The sequence below is a fragment of the Protomyctophum parallelum genome, assembly GCF_964188405.1.
Source record: "Protomyctophum parallelum genome assembly, chromosome: 12".
Lineage (NCBI taxonomy): Eukaryota > Metazoa > Chordata > Actinopteri > Myctophiformes > Myctophidae > Protomyctophum > Protomyctophum parallelum.
In genome coordinates this window covers 22,894,787-22,916,195 of record NC_139712.1, presented here as the reverse complement: position 1 = coordinate 22,916,195, position 21,409 = coordinate 22,894,787, and the positions used below count along the sequence as shown (strand labels likewise).

Genomic DNA, 21,409 nt, shown 5'->3' with positions numbered 1-21,409 from the left:
CCCATATGGTCGAGCGGAGGGGGGCATTCAAAACACTTTGCCAGAATACATTATGTGTGAGCGAGGGGGGGGGGGGGGGGGGGGGGGTGAGGGGGGGGTTACAGGAATGTAAAGTTATCTAGTGTGGCAGATAGCAGCGCACCGCAGGCCACAGGGAGCCAGCCAGCGACTGTGTGGGTCGCCATTATGTTGCTGCGTTCAATAATTCCAATGCCTTGCACAGTCTGTCACACGCGTTTGTGTGCGCGTGTGTGTGTGTGTGTGTGTGTATCAGAAGAGACAGCTGTCCGTAGCAGATGCGCTGTGGGTGCACGTTGCCGGATGGATGGATGGATGGATGGATGGAAAGAGGGGGTGAGAAAGTAGGGCTTAGCGAATTAAGAACTAATAACCGTTAGTAAGTATAGTTAGTTTAATCAAGTAGCCTAATTGAGAAGCAGTTATTTTCCATTAATTTATCATTATATCGATGAATCATCACAAAACACTTCTCTCTCTCTCTTTTAATGAATAGTGAGTAGATGAGACACCGGCCGCGTTGGAACTGAGTCACGGTTAACAGCACACATCCATGAATCAGTGTGTCCAGGGAGGGAGGGAGGGCAGGTCTGACTTCTTCTTTAGGCAATGAGGCTTTCCACTGGAAGCAGGACTGCATTTAATTGTTCCACCTTACAGTTTCTAAACAGCACACGGCAGAAACCGCTTATCTCCATATTTGTCTCCACCAGGCCCGTCACACAGTATCTCTACAGTAATGCTCTGTCCGATATTTCATATTCCATCCTAAACATTGGCTACCATTGGCTTCCAAAGTTTGCAGGATCGGCCCCGTTACGAACAAAACGCCTCAAATCATGAACGCAGTGTGCAATTTACGTGACAATTTTCACGCACACTCTTACTAGACTGAGGAATAAATCCAACCCTTTTCACATAAGCCTGTTATATCGCTACCAACAGGTGGACTTTTGCAAAACACAGTTTTGGAACAAAATGCCTCAAATCAACCAAATTGCCATCAAAGGCATGAGAAGAAATGGCACCCTTTTCACATTGGCCTTTTATAGCGCCACCAGGAGGCCACACTAACCTGACCTGGCCTGGTGGAGACCTGTGCCCTGTAAAGGCAGTCTGTGGGACACATGCTCAAAAGACAATTCATAATAACCCTTGGCACTTTTTCTAGTTTAACAAAAAAAATACAGTTTTTCATCCGTAAATCAACGCTCTACTTGATCGTACTAGTACAGTATAGTGTCACCCAAAAGCACCCAAAGTAGCACCACGTTTCAAGCTTGTAGATCTGCTACTTTTTGCTATATTTGAAAATTGGATCCTGAAACGTGACCGTTTTGGACAAAATGTCATGAGGTTTCCTTTCCACCCCCGTTTTCCGGAGACGATATATTTTACGATTTGGGTGACAAAAGACAGGATGTCAGAAAGGCCCAGCTATGGAACCAACCCTGGCCAACTGACACCTAACTGATCATATATATATATATATATATATATATATATATATATATATATATATATATATTTTTTTTTTTTAATTATTATTATTATTATTATTAACAGATCATATAGAAGACGTTTGACCAGCACGGTACCAATATGGGGCTTATTGTCGGTATCATCTAGATTAGAATGTTGAAATATTATCCCAGTTTCACAATGCGCTAAAATAGTATACATGTATAGTTTCATTACATAGATATTCCACTGTTACGTATAGCTTACACAATACACATGTTTCATGATAACTACTTTTTATGTATGTGATGTATTGCCATGCTTGTTTGTTCTTGCTTAACCCATTTTGGGGGAAAAAGGCTTCAAAATAAATAAATAAAGAAAAACCCATGTTTCTATGTCAGTGGTGCTCAACCTTTTTCATGTCAGGTCGCCGACCCCCCATCTGAAAATATGTTTTTCCTTGGACCCCCCCCAGAAGCAAAGATTTGAGTTAAAAACATTCTGAAAGAATATATATTCCAAATTTGCGCCACATTTTCACGATTTTTCAAAAATAGCAGACCTACAAGCTCGTAGCGCGCCACTCGGTGGCACGCTATGAGGCATGAGCATTAACCCTCTAAGACCCAGCGTTGCTTTCATATGGTCAGTATGCAAATAGTGGTTGAGACATCCAACGTCCTGAATTGGGATTGACATTTTGTATACCCGGGTTGACATATCAAATATGCTACATATCGACACAATATCCCCCATGATACGGTCGTTGTCCTCGACTCACACGAGCCGTGACCGGCCGCTCGGCACATTTTTAAATGTCGGAAAAACCTCCGCGTCTGTCAAATGTTTCGAGCCGCAAACGATGGCCAGCATTCCACTATATACGGGGGTGAGCCATCCAATTGTCTTTAGATGGGAGAAAGTATAGAAACTGAATAGCACTGTGGTTTCGTTTTGAATACCATTTACGACCATTCAGAATTTTTGCTGCTGCATATTTTAGCTTGAAGAATTCCACAAGACAGTATGATTATTATTTTAGGCTGAATATCGGTTTCAATGTTCGACAGGCGGATAGCACTGAATATCCAACACTATAGGTCTCATAGCATATATTTTCTTTTATAGATACATTTTCTTGGGCTGGCCTCCAGTGCTTGGATCCAATTGTATGGCGGTCTATGTAATGGTGCTGGTCTGTATACTTCTCATCGTCCAGCGAGAGATCAACATCAGGTCGAGACAACACACACACACACACACACATCGTAGGGATTCCTAAGGCTATATTTTTGACTGCACCATCTTTTTAATAATGTGAGTTTTCTTTTTTTGTGGCTCTTTTAAGGTCCCTGCACGTTGCTGTGTTTTTCACATTTTCAGCTGTGTTTTTCCACCGTTTTCCTTTTCCCCCAAGAAACACGTCCAGTCTGCAAGGTCCTTTATAGTTAACATTATTGACAGCATCGTACTACAAAAAAATGCACCAAGTCTCTCTCTCTGTGTGTGCGCGCGTGCGAACAACACATTTTCAGATGGGGGTCGGCGGCCAAATACAGGTCTTTGACATGAAATAGTTTGAGAACGACTGACATAGAAACATGGGTTTTCAGAAAACTGTCAGGATTTAGAAGACATTTGTAGAATCGTCCTATTCGTCTAAATGGGTTAAGTAAAGACATTGTGCCCGTTTATCCGCCACTGCATATCTGACATTATGAGATTTCGCGGTAGATTTCCCCCAAAGTCGATGATTATTTGAGGTGAGATCATTTACTTGGCGGCTCCGGTCTCTATGGCGGCACTGCTATCTACACTTGTTTGCAGTGCGCTGTCTGTGACCCACAAAGTCAAAAGTTCATTATTTCCCCCCCCACTTCATTTGACACATTTGACTGATCAACCACAGGGTCGAAATAAAGCGTGCACGGCGGCGATACAGTTTAAACTCTGTCACGCCTGTGCGTTCTTCAAACCTCTCTCAAATGCTCCGTGTCAACCAACACTTAAGATTTAAAAGCGCCACATCTCACACCACAAGCCCTAATCCGTTTAGGAAATCCAATGCAAAAAAAGAAAAAAGAAAAAGAAGAATTGGTCACCATTAAAACATTCCGGAGGCCGTCTTGAACTGCAGTGGGCCGGCCTCGCCAAACCCTGCCGTGTCACTTTCCCAGCAGCAGTCGAGCTGAGTCAGGCCACATTTTCTAGACCCCCTTCTTTCCAGAAACCACATCATCGGATAGGATAGTGCAGGGGTCTGAGGAGCAGAGGGGTCCTGCTTTCCTGATTATCTGGGCCGGCGGCGACAGTGATAAATGGTAAATGGTAAATGCATTACATTCACCCATTCACACACACGTTCATACACCGATTGCGGCGAAAGCCGTGCAAGGCCAGCACATCGGGAGCAATTTGGGGTTCAGAGTCTTGCCCAAGGACACTTCCGACATGTAGACAGGAGGAGCCGGGATACGAACCGCCGACCCACGGATCATTGGACAACCTGCTCTACCTCCTGAGCCACAGTCGCCGCCGATTAGCCCTTCGCTAAAGCCCCACCCACTCCACTCTGCGATGGCAAGCTGTCCGTCTGCATAGAAAGGGAATGAAATCTGCACTCTCAGTAATGGTAGATGGTATAGGAGTCTTGTCACCTCGTGACATCCTGTCTCCATATATTAAGATCGCCCGATCCGATCGGGACAACCCTAGTCACAGAGTTACAGACCTGTAACTCCCCCCCCCCCCCCCGGAGGGACCCCACACTGAGGACCACTGGACTGTAAAACACTTAAGACGAGACAAAGATGAGAGCAGAATTATAGAAGGAGTAGAAATCCTCTGCTGGCTCCGAGCGCTGGATCTCTGCATCATGTGTGGAAATAGCATGGGCCCATGATACAAAGTCACGTCGGTTTGTTTACTCTTGCTTAGCTAGACGCCAGTCTTTTCTGGTCGCTCCAGCTCCTCAAAGCAAAGCGTTCAAAGCCTCCCCCCCAAGCCCCCCCCCCCCCCCCCCCCCCCCCCCCTCATTATTTTTTATTTTTATTTCTTTTTTAGTCCGCCACAAAAACAGACCGGCAGCGGAGTGAGCGGGCGACCCACTTCAAACGGGGGGAATGGAGGGGCATTTACGCTGCGACAGACAAACAATCTGGAAATAACTGCAATGTGCGCCAGGCCAGCCGGCCGGTCGGCCAGCTCAGGCCGGGACCAGCCAGTCGGCTGGTCAGCTCAGGCCCTGCAGGCTCGACAACAGGGAAGCAAAGCAAAAAAAAACAACAACTCAGAGATGAAGTGGAGTGGAATTTCAAATGCAACCCCCCCCACCCCCGCCTCCCCTCCAGTCCCCCCCGAAAGAACAACATGCTACATTTCCTATCAGACAACTTCCCCCGCCTCCCCCCCCCCCCCCCCCCCCCAGTGTGCGTGCATGCTTGCGTGCGTGCTTGCGTGCATACTGTGTGTGCGTACTGTGTGTGTGCGTACTGTGCATGTTAGACATTTCAACGTGGCGTGGTTTTCTTTCTGCATGACATTCCCTCCTGGGCTAAAAACAACAAACCATGCCAGCCTGTCTTCTCATCATCAAGAAGAAACTTCAGACAAACACCGGCAGGGAAAGAAGAAGAAACAACACGCCATCTCCTCTTTCTTAGCACGGCAGATTCCAGAGACGTGGCGGAGGAGGAAAAGTATTCAACGTCTTTGAGGGGCGCTGAGCCCCTCCTCTGTCCAGCTTTGAGGGTCTATGTATAAACACAGATAATGAAAAGAAAGTACTCGCACACTCCGATGCTCGTGAAGTGCCTTTATTTGCACAAGAAACGTTTCGACGCTCTTCCTCAGACCAGAGTTGAACACAGAGGAACACATCTTTATACAACCCTCTTGTCAATCATGATCACGTGGAACGGGTAACAGCCGTGTACAGAATCACGTGATCAAAACAAGTCGGTATGTATAAACACAAACATTGAAGACAAAAGTGAGGACGCAAATTGTGATTGGCCAGAATGAGATGTGATTACTGATGCTGAAGAGCGCCCCTCACTTGGCACGGGTCGACATCCGTGCCACGTTTCGAGCTTGTAGATCTGCTACTTTTGATGCTTTTGTGTGACGCCGTGGTACGTACGATCACGTAGGGACGTTGCCATACGAAAAGACACCAAAGGTTAGAACAGGGCTACTCAACTTAACTCACTCAGTGCCACAGGACGCCTTTGGACGCCTCCCGTTATGATGGCTCAGGGGCAACTCAGAAAAATTCCAACAGTTCAAGGGACACAAGCTAAAAATATTTTTTGATACAGAGGCAGTCATGTCGGCAAGACTAACTGTTCACAAGGAGAAAAACTAATTTTCAGTTTCACAGGCAGACTATTCACATACTGTACTAGAGCATGTCTGATGGACGTGTAAATATGAAATAAATGCTTCAACATGTAGCTAGGTGTAATGTTAGAGACCACAGAAGTGAAACTTTCAAGCCCGTTTTCTCAACTCGCTGTTTTCTGCAAGACATGACTCTATATAAGCCATATCTCCAAAACTGGTGGGTCAAACTGAACAACCCATATGTCAATTTGAAGCTATGATACCCATAACATGACATGACAATTACAAAATAATTCAATGACTTATCCTCGGTCAGAAACGTCAGTATTATTTTGAAACACACTACATGACTAGTCAAAAAAAATTGGAAACGCACAGTAAGAAGCTACATTTCCATCTATAAGATCAAACCTGAACCGTGTGCGTGCGTCACGCTGACCAGTCCCTCCCTTATGCTGAACAGAACCTACAGTAGTTTGCACGCACACGCACACACATAAATCTTCAGAGCACCTGAAGCTCATCAGTGGAGGAAAAGAGCAGATGTCACACACACGCACGTACACACGCACACACACGCTGCCCAGCCGCTCGTTTCATATTCAATTAGGAAAATCAAAACGGACAAAGAACCGACCTGTCCCACAACTCTACACAGAAGGACTGCAGCAGGGCACCAAGATGTGTGTGTGTGTGTGTGTGTGTGTGTGTGTGTGTGTGTGTGTGTGTGTGTGTGTGCGTGCGTGTGTGTGTATGTGTGTGTGCGTTCTTGCTATACACGTGAGGACCAAATGTCCATACTAGTAAAGTATACATTTTTAGAGATGCGTTTACGATTAGAAAAAACAAAACAATATTCCATTCGGGGTTACGGCCCGAGGGCCGAGCTGCACAAGGCTTTTCAAAGTGTGTGCGCGTGTAACGTGTGTGTGTGCGTAACGTGCAAAGTACAATGTTTGGGAGTTTATAAAACATCAATCCGTGCTCACGCTGAGAAAATGAATCCGCCGCGCGTTGCTACACAGCCTAGAGTGAGGCTACACTACAGATATGGAGGGCTGTCACTTCCGGGTCGGGCGAATGGATGTGGCTCTTCTTCTTTGCTCATGTCTCTCATTTCACCGGCACTCGCCTCACGATCCCGGCTAATGAATCGGTTAATCACTTTAACCATTATTTTATACTTTAGCTATTGGAAAATAGCAGATATACAACCTCATATAGCGCGGCACTCTCTTGTAGATATGCTATTTTTGAGTGGTGCAACCACTCCTACAACCAGCTTGCAATGTCCTCGTACGTGTTTGTGTGTCTGTGTGTGTGTCTGTGTGTGTGTCTGTCTCGTACTTGTTTGTGTGTCTGTGTGAGCATGAGTATGTGACTTAAAAATAGCAGTAGGGGGCGCCAGAAACAGTGAGAGGGGTAGTGACTCTAATGAGAGAGAGTGAGGGAGGTAGTGACTCTAATGAGAGAGAGAGATAGAGAGAGAGAGAGAGAGAGGGGGGGGGGGGGGGAATTGCACCACTCAGTTCACACGTGTGTGATTTTTTTATACAATATAGATTTTAGGGGAAACCTTGACATGAAAAGTTTTGAGAACTACTGACATAGAACAAGGTTTTTCAGAAAACTGTTAGAATTTAGAAGATTTATTTATTTATTTATCTTGTAGAATCCACCTCAGGTCTAAAGGCTAAAGTCTGCGTATGCGGGGCTCGCATATCCACTTGTAGATCGGCTATTTCAGCAAGTGTAAAATCAGTCATTACGCCAAAATACATTTTAGCCGACCAAAGTCTTATGATCTAAAACAATCCAGGAGACTAAAATGTGACTTTAAGCTAAATGAAAACTATTCAAAAGACTATATGGCTAAAACTAAAATCTAAATTAGCTGTCAAAATCAACCAAGTGGATCTTTCCAAAGCGCACTGCCTGTATACGTGCACAACATTTTGAAAAGACAAAACATTTGAAAAGCCTCCTGTAGCTAACGGCATTCATATGCAATCGTCGTCACAAGTATATAGTGTGTGCGTGTGTGTGTGTGTGTGTGTGTGTGTGTGTGTGTGTGTGTGTGTGTGTTGGAGAATGAACATAATGGGCCGCATATGTCTAGGTGAGACCAGGGAACAGGGGAGCTGAACGTTGATAGAGAGAGAGAGAGAGAGAGAGAGAGAGAGAGAGAGAGAGAGAGAGAGGGGGGGGGGGGGAGAAAGTAGGAGTCAACTTTCACACTGTTGAGTTCAATTAGCTCAGGATTGTTGCTGTGTGTGTGCTATGTTTCCATGCAAGGCTAAGCACTGTCAGAGAGAGAACTCTGGAAACGTTACAGAACAATAGCAGCTCACGTAGTTCTCATTCCCACCTGCTGGATGGATGGATGGATGGATGGATGGATGGGTGAACAGGTCGCCTGCATGATAAACCACTTGAGACCTCATGCAACTGTGCAACACCAGATTCTAACAGAATGTCTTCTAAATCATGACAGTTTTCTGAAAAACGTTATCAGTTGGTGCTCAAACATTTTCATGTCAAGGACCACCAGAATTATCTGAACTAGTCCTTACCTGTTCAAATATATGAACACTGGCTTCGTTAAGACCTCCGTAATATTATGGTCAATGCCTGTGTGAAAAGTCGGAGAGATTGGTGCAGCCAGTGAGGAGCTACAACAGTGTTTCTGACATTCATTCAGACATTCATTCAGTGAATTATTGACATGATTTGCATGGCCACGGACCCCCCATCTGAAAATATTTTGTTCCAGGGACCCCGAGAAGCACATTCACGTTATTTCACGTTCACTGTGAAATATTATGCATTCAAAGATTTTCACACAATTTTTCAAAAATAGCAGATCTACAAGCTAAAATATGACCTAAACCTAAATACATTTTCATTTAAAATCAAAAGACTATAGCTATGACTGAAACTAAATCACAATCAACACTAATGCTAGGGTTCAAGTATAGTCAAAAGCCACATTAGAACTGGAAATGCTTTGGTATACTGCAGTGTTTGAAGCCCATTGGTTAGGACAACAACAAAAACATCTCTGAGGCAGGGCTGCTCCTTTGCACTCAACCTGACCAAAGTGGTTAAGACTGATTACCGTTCATTCTCAAGCCAGATTCACTGTGCAGTATACTTCGCTGTGGCCACTCACCGCTATGGCCTTGTGTTTAGACTGTCCGCCCTGAGACTGGGAGGTCGGGGGTCAAATTCGAAGGCCAAATTCCAATACCCCCAAATCTCTGCCACTCGCTTCACTCACACTCGGTCACTCCAGCATGATGGGCGGTGTTACGGTGAAATTGGTGACCTGCTGAAATATGTGACAATCTTGTGGACTTCACGCAACTTATAACAGGGAGGTCTTTTAAATGTGTGGCCTAAAAACTGCTAGGTTGAACTCTGCTAATGAACAAACTGCTGCGAATTTTACATTCGGTCACTGACGTTATGTGATCGTCTACACGATTGTCACATATTTCATCAGGTCACCAATTTGCCCGTAACACCACCATGCTGGAGTGAGCGAGATTTGCAGTATTGGAATTTGGCTAAAGACTGAAAAATGGGACCCTGTGCCTCCCTGCTTGGCACTCAGCATCGTGCTGAGTGCCAAAAACAGAGATGAGATGGAGTGGCTACTTTTTTGGAAAAGAGGCTTGGTGTATAGTACAGTTGTAACCAGTGGTGTAAAGTAACTAAGTGTATTTACTAAAATACTGTACCTTAAGTACAATTTTGAGGTATTTGTACTTTACTTGAGTATTTCCGATTTCCAATACTTTTACTTCTACTCCACTACATATATTGTACTTTTACTCCTCTATACATTTATTTGAAAACTTTAGTTACTAGTTACTTTAGATTTTTTTTTAATAAATAATCACTTAAGCCCTATATGCATTTCGGCATTTGAAAATAGCCGATCTGCAAGTGCGTCTCATCGCAACGCATCGACATGAACATGTCACATCATGGCACATTGTGAGCTTGTAGATTGGCCATTTTCGAATAGCCGATGCTTGAAACAGGGCTAACAGTGGCAAAAGAAAAGCTGATTTTGACGCAATATCAATTTATTTTACCACAGGGACCCCCTGGAACCCCCTCAAAGACCCCTGAGGGTCCCCAGACCCCACCGGTATAGAGCGCTGCAGTCCCGCCCCCTTTCATGACGACGCCAGGCCCAGGAAATGAATCCCAATGCATTTTTCCCATAGACATTTCAAAAGGTATTTAATTAAAGACCTTTTAACTTAAGCGTTGTACGAAGCCAACTCGAGTCGTGACAAATCATGACAACAAACACAATATTTTGGACCAAACAAATAATTACAAAGAAGAAAAACAACAAAAAAGTGTTGTAACCTGCCGTTCTTTTCTACTTTCTAATTCTTTGTTTGGCCCAAAACATTGTGTTTATTGTCATGATTTGTCACGACAAGAGTTGGCTTTGTCACCGGCGTAAACGTCTTTAAATAAATACTTTCTGAAAAGTCTATGAGGAAAATGAACGGGGATTTATTTTCCGGGTCTCTCGAGGGGACTGCGACGCTCTATAGTGGCTCCATGGGAAGAGCCAAATGGGCATGGAGGAACCCAGCAGCGAAGTGAGCAAAAGGCAGCGCTTGTTGTGTTGACTTATGCAATTAGCATGTGAAAGCCAAGCACGAGGCTGAGAGGGCTTACAACACCAAAGACACCTCTTCATTTGTCTAACCACCCGCTCAGCTGGTGTGTTGCCATGTCTGCTTATTATAAGCGACCTTGGGCTTGTTTTTTTTTCTCCAATGTTGCTTGTAAATATTGTAGTTGCTTAGTTGTTTAAACCAGTGATTCTCACACATGTTCACGTCAAGGGCCCCCACGTTCATGTTTTTATCCCAACTAAGGACCCGATACATCTAAACATATTTTGTGCCACATATTTTGTGCCAGGGACCGAAAACATATAGTATTATAGACTAGATTAGAATTAGAATGATAAATGCATCAATTTTTATTTTATTTTATTTCATTAGTATTACATGGCCATATCATTGGGCTTGTTTTGGCTTGTTTTTCAAGGAAAGATTTGGCACAACAGTTGGCTTGTTTTTGGAGGTGGGTTGGCTTATTTCTCTCGCGAGAGTTGGCAACACTGAACACCAGTCTACTTGAGGTGGAACACACACACACACACACACACACACACTCACACAGCACTGTCGCTACGTATATGCGCGTAGGGCAACACGCGTACACTGAGGGGGGCAACAAAATGTGCCAAAAAGTGACACTCATAATAACAATTTTCTCCGCGGCTCCACCACGTAATAACGAGCAGCCATGTGTGCGTCCTCCTCGCAAACGGCGAAAACAGCCGATCTGAATGAGGAAACACAGCGCTCTCGTCGGGAGGCGGGGCAGCACAAACATCCTACCCAAATGGTCAGCGACGACCCTGCACACACACAACACATGTTGGCTGAATTCACGCCATACCTGCATGCACTGATTGAGTTCACGTTATGCAAGGACTGTCCAGTTGGACATCATTCGTGACAGAGAAGTTTAGAGATGAAGAAAAGAGGGGTTGCTATTCACCCCCCCTCCAATCCCCCCCCCCCCCCCCCCCCCCCTTCGAGTAGCCCGGTCAAATTGGTTACAGATGCTCTCTCTCTCTCTCTCTCTCTCAAGTCTCAACTCAAACATGAAAAGGACACGAAATAGGAGAAGAAACACACACACACGTCACACGCACGCATGCACACACACACACCAACACACACACCCACACCCACACACGCGCGCACATGTCGCACACACAACTAGAGCGAGAGGTTTCGCAAAACGTTTTGGAACGGAGGGAAAAAGGTGGGAATTTTCACCGGAAACAACAGAGTGAAATGAACACACGTGGTCGACGGAGCAGATAGAGAAATCAGCTACTAGCTTTACACTCTAAAGCAGAGGTGGAAAGTAACCGTGTGCATTTACTTAAAGCAGTGGTTCCCAAACTTTCTCATGCCAAGGGCCTCCAAATTGACACTAACACATGCCAATAAGAGAGGGTTTTTTTTATGGCTCTAGCCGTGGGAAACAATGACTTTAAGGACCACTTCACCCCTTTTGCAACCAGAGCTTATTGTAATGATGTTTAGGACACAAGAAACACTTTCCTGGGTGTGTAATATGTTTTTTAGATATGTTAGTCATGACGCCATGTTCAGGACCAAAAACCATGACAATGTGCGATCTCACTTCCTTCCTGGACTACAAAGTCACACCTCCATGCAGCATCACCCCTCTCCACAAGGAGGGGAAGTGCACTAAAGCATTATGGGCATATAGGAATTCAGCAATCCAGTCAAACCCTAGTCAAACACACATATTTAATTATTTTTCTGTCCATATAGTGCAAATTTCAAATTGTGCTACTGTTATCTACTACAAATACTATTAATCAAGTGACTGCAGTTTCTTCCAGCGGTGAAATGTCCCTATATAAGGACAATTTTGAGGTATTTGTAATTTACATACAATTTACATACAATAATTAATTTACAGTGTTACTTCTACCCCACTAAATCTCGGATCCAAATGTACTTTTCCTCCAAATTATCCAAAATATTTATTTGAAAACTTAGTTACTAGTTACTTTGTTTGTTGTGATTATTATTCCAAAAAAAAATTCAGCCACATTTTGGCAATTTAAAAATAGCCGATCTACAAGCTCTCAATGTGACGACATATAATACTGACCTGGGATCCGCTTGTCCCACGCGATCGCTTTTTAGAAACCATAACTAAATCAAGCTAAGCTCGAATCAAGCACCGAATATCGCAGATTATGCAGATTATGATCCATAATGCATATAAAGATGGCTTTTTGATGCCAATACATTTGTAGTTCTACTCATGTAAATTCTGTATTTCTATGTTGCATTATTGATATTTTTCATAAAGTAAAACATTTCAGTACTTTTTCCACCACTGTCCCATTTCTAGCTACAATCTCGGAGGAAGTTAAAGGACCACTTCACTACTTTTCAACCTATCTTCATATAGTTGGTCCGCACTATAATGTTCATGATAAAATTATACTCTGTCTGTGTCTCATAGGAGGGCGGTGGGCAGTTCAGAAACACGTCCACCAGTCAGTGACATCAACGACAGGGAATCCAAGCTAATAGAAACTGCAGGCTTCCTATAGTCCTGAAAAGCTGCAATGCTTAACGACGATGTCACTGGTGGACGGGTTTCTGAACTGCCCACAGCCCTTCTGTGAGACAGACTGAGTAGGACAAAAAAAGTGTGAACATTAGTGAGGACCAATTATATGAAGATAAGTTGGAAGTGGTCCTTTAACACAGTGGTTCGCAAACTTTTTCATGTCAAGGACCCCCAAATTGACACGACCCCCATAAGAGAAGATTTGTACAGCTGTAGCAGAGATTCTCAACGCGTTTAATTTCAAGGACCCCCAGTTTGACATGCATATTAATCTACAGATTTGATGGCATTTCTATATCTCTGGGACCCCAATTTATATTGTAAATCAATGTTAATTTAACTCTGAGAGTGTACAAATGTAACCAAGGTCCATTTGTACACTCTGAGTTACAGTCCATTTGGTATTTTGGTTACTAACTATAATTTAGATGGGGACCCCCTGGAACTCCCTCAATGACCCCTGGCGGTCCCCGGACCCCACTTTTGGAACCCCTGCTTTAACACACAAATAACGTCTAATTTATTTCTCAGAGACAATGTGTGTCCATCCAGCATCGCTCCAGAAGATCTAAAGAGCTCCTCCGTGTCTTTCATGTTTCCAGACAGATGTCTCGTGTCAGGAGAAAAAACGGCACCAAGCCATATTATTTACCCGGGGTAAAAAAAAAAAAAAAGGAATCCACATCCTGCACCCATGTGGACCCAAACCCAGGGAACTTCAAAGCACCGACACACGGCCAGATGCCAATGTATAAGACAGACACCACTTTACGCACACAGGCAAACACCCCTCCAAAAAACAATACCACTTTACACACACTATAGGCAAGCACCCCTCCGAAAAACAATACCACTTTACACACACAGGCAAGCACCCCTCCGAAAAACAATACCACTTTACACACACAGGCAAGCATCCCTCCGAAAAACAATACCACTTTACACACACACAGGCAAGCACCCCTCCGAAAAACAATACCACTTTACACACACAGGCAAGCACCCCTCCGAAAAACAATACCACTTTACACACACACAGGCAAGCACCCCTCCGAAAAACAGTAGTCGCTATAGCAGGAGTTAGCCTATGACAGCTAGCCAACTTACCACTTGCGTGCGCACGCCCGCCCGCCCGCCCGCCCGCCCGCACCCACACACACACACACACACACACACACACACACACACACACACACACACACACACACACACACACACACACACACACACACACACACACACACACACACACACACACACACACACACACACACACACACACACACACACACACACACACACACACACACACACACACCCCTCTACTCCACTAAATCTCTGATCCAAATGTTGTACTTTACTCCAACACATTTATTTGAAAACCTAGTTACTAGTTACTTTGCAGGTTGTGATTGTTATTCAAAACATTTCAGCCCTATATACATTCCGGCCATTTGAAAATAGCAGATCTACATGCTCAAGTATGCAATCAGTATGCAATGCTGTATATAGCCTGCAGAGGTTTCCAACCACTGGTACCACTAGTGGTACTTGAGCCCCCCTCTGGTGTTACACAGAGGAGTCGCCCAAAAAATGAGAAAAAAAGACAAAAGTGGAATGAAATATTAGTTCTTCTGACCAAGCAACTGGTTGAAATAGGCTATCCAGCCGTGCTGAAATGGGCATGACAGCACACCTAGCCGTTAATAGAAGATTTGAGAACGGATTATACGAAATATCATCAGTTGTGCTGATTAGTGATTAGACAGAGTTTTGTCAGAGCAGCAGCATTACTGGCTTAAGAATGGAACAAAAGGGGCAGGTTTACACTCCCATATTTTAACTAAATAACTAAATAATAAATCAATAAATCTCTGTCCATTTATTAATCTCCGTCCTGAGCGCTGGGCGTTACTAAAAGTGAGGACGGACGCGAATTGTGATTGGCCAGAATGAGATGATGTATGAGGACTTATGAATATATATAAAACCCTGCGTCTCGTATCCTTCACACCACCATATATGGTTGCCAATCCATCATGCCGTGTGACATCACGTGACATCATGGAGACCCTTAAAGCCTATTATGGTCACACCTCATGACATCACCCCTCGTGACACGTCAAGTCACCATAATGAATAATATGAAGATCACGTCACTGATCCTCATCTAACCATGGACACATGGAGAAGACTGATCATCACCTATAGATCTGCATAATACAAAAATGAAAATAGCTGATCTATGTAGATCGGCTATTTTCAGCAAGTGTAAAACCAGTCATTACCTGTATGGAGCCGGCCAGCAACTCTTGTTGATCTGACCTCATCAAACCCTGTATACTCAAGACACGCTCCATATATGGCCAGTACAGAATTCATTCCATATGTTGATCTGACCCCCCCCCCCCCATGCCAAAGCGCCAGCGCTCGTCCAGCAGTCTGCTGTCACCCAGGCGGATGCGTGCACGCAACCTCATCCTTGTGTGGCGAAGTCGCTTCTCGACCTCTTACTGGTATTATGTTGGGACCAGTCTTTGAGGGGCGCTGGCCCCTTCAATGCATGGCCTTTTGAAGATTACGTCATTACGCCAGCCAAGTCTATGGGATTTGTAATGTTTGTTGAGAGAACGTGTGACGTAAATCATTTGCCAGCCAAGTCTGGGGACTTTAATGTTTGTTTAGGGCACTAAACTAAAAAACGTCATGACGTCATGTGGCCGAATATACTGTGTGTATACATACAGTGGGCGCCCCTCACTTCACAGTTCACACGAGTGTGATTTTTATAGTATAGTAGCGTATAGTTTGTTTACTTTCAGTGTAGTAAAGGCGTGAAGTCAATTCCAGAGGGCGGACAGCCCCTCCCCCCCCCCAGTTTTCAACAGCTGCAGGTCTTGTGCCAAATGGGCAGAAGAATGTACCAACAAGGTGACAAAGCTGTCAGTTTCCTCCAGGCTGTGTTGACTCACACAATGAATAAGATCAGGTCAAAGTCAAGGCCAGGAAGTGTCTCACAACTCTTAACAGTAGTAATAGCACTTTCATTTATCTCACTCCAGTGACATCAATTAACCACTTTACAACATTTAATAATAATGATAATAATAATGATGATGATGATGATGATGATGATGATGATGATGATGATGATAATAATAATTCAGGACTAGCACTTTATGCGTTTCTGGTAATATCATTGTCCACTCATTTTGTATGTCCGTCACTGGCAGAAATTGAATTTCGACAAACAAACAAAAAAGTCCACCACAAGCCAGCACTGGTGACTCTATCTAGCTATATTATCTGTATCTGATTCTCCTGCGTGAAAGTCAAAATATATAAAGAGGGAGTGCCATATTGTTTTTATTTTTTCCAGTTTTTCATGTGTCTATGAGGTGACAGTACTTCATTAGACACCCTGGAGTCGTTTTTATGTGCAATGATGTATTCCCTTTGTATTTAGAGGTTCTTCCTGGAGGCTGAACCCCAATGAAAAGAACAGTAATATAGTGACATCACATTATCAGCCCCTCCCCTAACCCCTCCCCCTTTATCATACAACCACAGCTGTGGGTTTGGCTTAAGTTCAGATGGATCACCACCCATCACCACCCACCTGCAGGCAAACCAGGCATACAAGTATCCCTGGTTTGTTAGTTCATTAAGTTCATTAAGTTTAATGAACATGTGGGTGTGTCCACATAAAAGCATGATTTTAACAAATACAGTACACTTTTTGGAAAATATTATTCCTCCTTATATATAACAATAACCTGATGATCATGTTTCAGGGTGGAAAGAATCATGGCACTCCATCTTTAACCACTAGACCAAAGGGACATCCCTTGCTATGGACCGGAGGATACATTAGTCTTTTGAGGGCATCTGCAGGCTCTGAGCAGACTGAGCCACTCTGCTACATCTGTGTACTGTATGCCAGGGATTCCCAAAGTGGGGTCTGGGGACCAGGGGTCCTTGAGGGAGTTCCATGGGGTCCCCATCTATAATGATATAGTAACCAAATGGACCCTTATGGGTCTGTAACTCACTTGAGTTAAATAAACATTGCTTTTACAATATAAATTGGGGGTCCCAGAGATATAGAAATGCCATTAAATGGGCATCTGTAGATTAATATGCATGTCAAACTGGGGGGGTCCTTGAAATTAAACAGGTTGAGAATCTCTGCTGGAGCCGTACACATCTTCTCTTATGGGGGTCCCTGGCATATCTTTTCAAAAGTGGGTCCGCGGGCTAATTGTGTCAATTTGGGGGGTCCGTCACGTGAAAAAGTTTGGGAACAACTGCTGTATGCTAATATGTATATAGGCCAATATCTTGTTCATGTTTTATGGGTCCGACTTGAAAATGAGATTGCCTGTGCTATTAACTCATTTTGCTCCTCTGGTGAAAAGCTAGAATTTGCGCGATGGCAGGCTCTCAGTCAAATCTGGTCAGTTATAGCTGTTTCACAGATTGCTGTATACATTCTTGATACTTTCAAAAGAAAACGTGCTACCGAAACATTCCCAGGCTGCTGCATGCATGCACGCCTACTGTAAAGAAGAAGAAAAAGTTATAACATCCATATAAACAGCCAGCCATTATAAGGGCTCCGCGTCTAATCGAGCCTATATAATTTATAGCCTCGATATACTCCATTGTTGCACGAGGATTGTGCTGACATTAAAGCTATAGGCCTATTGCTGTGCGTGAGAGAGCTTGTCGATCTGCGCTGTTCTCCACAAGCGACACACACACCGCTGTACGGATCATAGTAGCAGCCCTGAGAGCGATCCGCTATTCCGTTAGAGTCCCGCTAACTTCCTCTCCTCCGAGATCTCCCAGAAATGTACTACTCCGCTAACGGAAGACAATACATTAGAACATTGTATAGTCAATAGCCACACAATCATACAAAACGCTCTAGCATACAATGATAAAACAAACGGTTTGCTCCGCGATAGAAGACATACAGTCTGTCACTTTGAATCAACAAGTTTTTATTCCCAGCTTTTGCTCCCAAACTTTTATGTGAAACTTTCTACTGTATTTCTGCTGCGGCGGGACGAATAATAAATAATAACCGAAACATTGTACCTCAGACTTCCACACACGTCCACATTATTCACAAACGGACGCAACAATAAAACGAAAAGAAAAGAAACACAAACGGTGGACATATCAATTACAAGTTTATAGGGAGCGAGAGATCATCAGATCATAGCGGGCGGAGAGCAGAGAAAACAGCGCACATAAATACACGGGACTTACCCTGAGCGAGGATCGGATGGTATAAGTTGACGGATAACAAGGCGAGGAGCAGGAGTGCTGACCCGACTATCTGCACACACACATACATCTTACTGAGGTCCTCCTAAAGTGCATCGTGAACAGAAAGACACGACATGAGACACACTAGTGCTGGCGCTGGCGATCTAGTGCTGGCAACAAGCTCCATGTACGATGATGATGATGGAATCACCGGGGTACCGCTCTCTCTCTCTCTCTCTGTGTGTGTGTGTGTGTGTCTCTCTCTCTCTCTCGCTCTTCAAGGCTGCTGCAGCCCTCCGGTTCGCTCCCTGTTAGTTCATATAGTGTAGTAGTTAGTAGGGAGGAGGCCCCAGTCAGTCAGAAGAGCCCCGTACGTGTTGCAACGAAATATGTGACCTGGCTGAGTGGCTGGTCAAGGTCTTAAACTGTGGGTTAGGGTCGGGGACCCATTTGTGGGTCACACTCACAGACCCATTTTGATGGGTCACGTACTTAAACAAATCTAATTTTCTTTCCCTATACTACATTAGAACATATTTAAAAATCACACCACGGTGAACTGAGGGGCGCTCTTACATCTCTACATCATCTCATTCTGGCCAATCACAATTTGCGTCCTCACTCCTCACCTTTGTCTTCAATGTTTGTGTTTACACAATGTTCATGTTTACACAGACACTCAAGACTGGCCATTCATTGTCAATGGCATCAATATGTTTGTGTTAAGACAATGTTTGTCTTTACACAAAACATCAAAGCTGGACATAGGAGGGGCAATCTTTTTGCCCTAAAGGTTTGGGAACCAATGGTGTGTTTGGGATATTTTATTGGATTTATAATATTCTGATGATGGCATGCCATAGACCTATGTGGGCCCAGATGTGGGCTGGTGTATCAAGCCTGCATGGCTCATGGCAGAAGAGTAATGTTTATAACACGTTTCAGTCAAGCAAAAAAATAAAAAAGGGAGCAAGGGATTCTATCTTACCCTTTTAGAACTTTTCTGTATCAATATGATGCAATGTGCATTTTTTTAGCTACACTAGTTACTAGTCATAAATGTACTAGTGACTTTAGTAGCCTACATTTATGACGATAATAATAACCTACAGTGTCTGTAGCCTATACTTATTAGCCTATACAGTATGTCTTGTTTTATTTTTCCTTGAATTACAGCGACCCCTGGAGTCACGGAATTCGATAGGCCACCGATGTAGGTGTAACAGCAGTCAAGGGCAGTGGAACGGACTAGGCATGCGCGCTGTTTGTCAGCGGTCACCACCGGAGGGGCGGGGTTGGTGGTGGTGATGATTATGGTTAATGCAAATGCAGTGGTGGTTCTCAGAGTTTTTAATGACCCACATATGGTACATGTATGTGATGGAAAAAGGACTCACATTTCTTGAGAAGTATTATCAATACTGTAATGTAGGAGAATGCACTCCGTTAAAAGTCCGGAATTCAATATGTACTTAAGTACAAAAGTAAGACATTGGCCTCAAAATGTACTTAAAGGACAACTTTAGTTTTTTTCAAACACGGTTCATGTTTTAGGTTGTTATTAGAGAAAGTAAAAGATGAGTGTTAATTTCTTTTCATTTGCTGCTTTCTTTCGTTTTAGGGATTTTAGCTCTTTTTGACAGGGGGCGGGGGCATTCGAGCATGGGGCTAAATATTTATTTTTGTACAACATTTAATGGCGATTTATTATTTTATTATTTACTATAGTCCTAATAAACCCCAGGAAATTACATCTGGCCACGGAAGATCACAGGATACTGAATGTAAAGGAGGCCTACTGGGGGAAGGCTTGTGTATAGGCTCAATATGTCAGTTTGTCACATTCAATAGATCTTGTGATCTTTTGTGGCCAGATGTAATGTCTTGGGGTCTAGTAGGACTATAGTAAATAAAATAAAATGAAATCGCCATAACATTTTGTGAAAGAAAGCAGCAAATGAAAGAAATGTAACACTTACATTTTAGTTTCTCTAATAACCTAAAACATGAACCTTGGTTGAAAAAAACTAAAGTTGTCCTTTAAAGTATAGCAAGTAAAAGTACTCGTCGTGCAGAATGTCCCATTTCAAGTTTTCAAATAGCTCGTGAGCTTGTAGATCGGCTATGTTCAAATGAAAATATAAATATATATATATATATATCATATATATATATGAAATATAAGCCTAGTGCTGAGGTGGTTAATGTAAGTTTTGTAATACTAATCCAAATCTATAAGGAACTGGAGGTCCGTTTGGTTTTTCCCCTTTTTACCTCCAGGGGTGGACTGGCCACAGGATGTAGGCCTACCGGACACCGGTCATATTACCTATGTTGACCAATCACCATCATTATGATGACGTTATGCCCTGTGGAAGCCACTTTCTCTTTCTCATGTGGAATGTGATCTGGGAGCGCACTCAGCGCACCATGTCAGTTTACATGACAGACTATGCACTGGCAGGAGAAGGAGACGGTTCTTTTGGATAACATTACATGACGTGGGTAACTACTAACTAGAGTTAACTAACTTGAAAACACAGTAACTATAATGGCGTTACTGAATGGGAAAATGTAAAGAGTTACGTTACAAGTTACAGCAAAAAGTAGTTTCGTTATGTAAAGTAACTTAAATTAAGGGTGTTAGTTCCAACACTGCAAGACCCAAAAGAGAAAATAGACGCTTGCTTGGGACCCAAACAGGGACGTGCAGACTGCAGAGAATGTTCGAGAGGCAGGGGCTAATAAAAAGCAAGGCTTTCGCACACCTACAGGCAACTCGTGCGTAGGAGGACAAAAACGTGTGCGACGTATTAATAAAGATAGCCTGATGAAGGCCGTATAGGCCGAAACGTTGCTGGTTCCCTAATTGCCCATTTGCAGACCACAGCCATGTTTACATCAGAGTTTGGAAGCACTCGTTTTCAGTAAAGCAATGTCCTGTTGAGTGACATCTAATTAATTAATGCATTAATGCATTTCTGATCTGAAATACAGTGTGATAATTAATTAGCGATGTACAGGTATGTCGGACATTATACTAACACTATTAACCCTACCTCCAAACCTAACA

General features: G+C 43.6%; 1 protein-coding gene across 1 annotated transcript in view; it reads right to left on the bottom strand.

The window, feature by feature from the left end:
* reck (reversion-inducing-cysteine-rich protein with kazal motifs) overlaps positions 1 to 18,607 on the bottom strand; it is a 95,845-nt gene extending 77,238 nt beyond the window's left edge. The window contains exon 1 of the mRNA XM_083777705.1: positions 18,337 to 18,607. Within this exon, the coding sequence (XP_083633831.1) occupies positions 18,337 to 18,424 (88 nt within the window). The 5' untranslated portion in view covers positions 18,425 to 18,607. The remainder of the gene's footprint in view (positions 1 to 18,336) is intronic.
* Between the last annotated feature and the right edge of the window lie 2,802 nt (positions 18,608 to 21,409).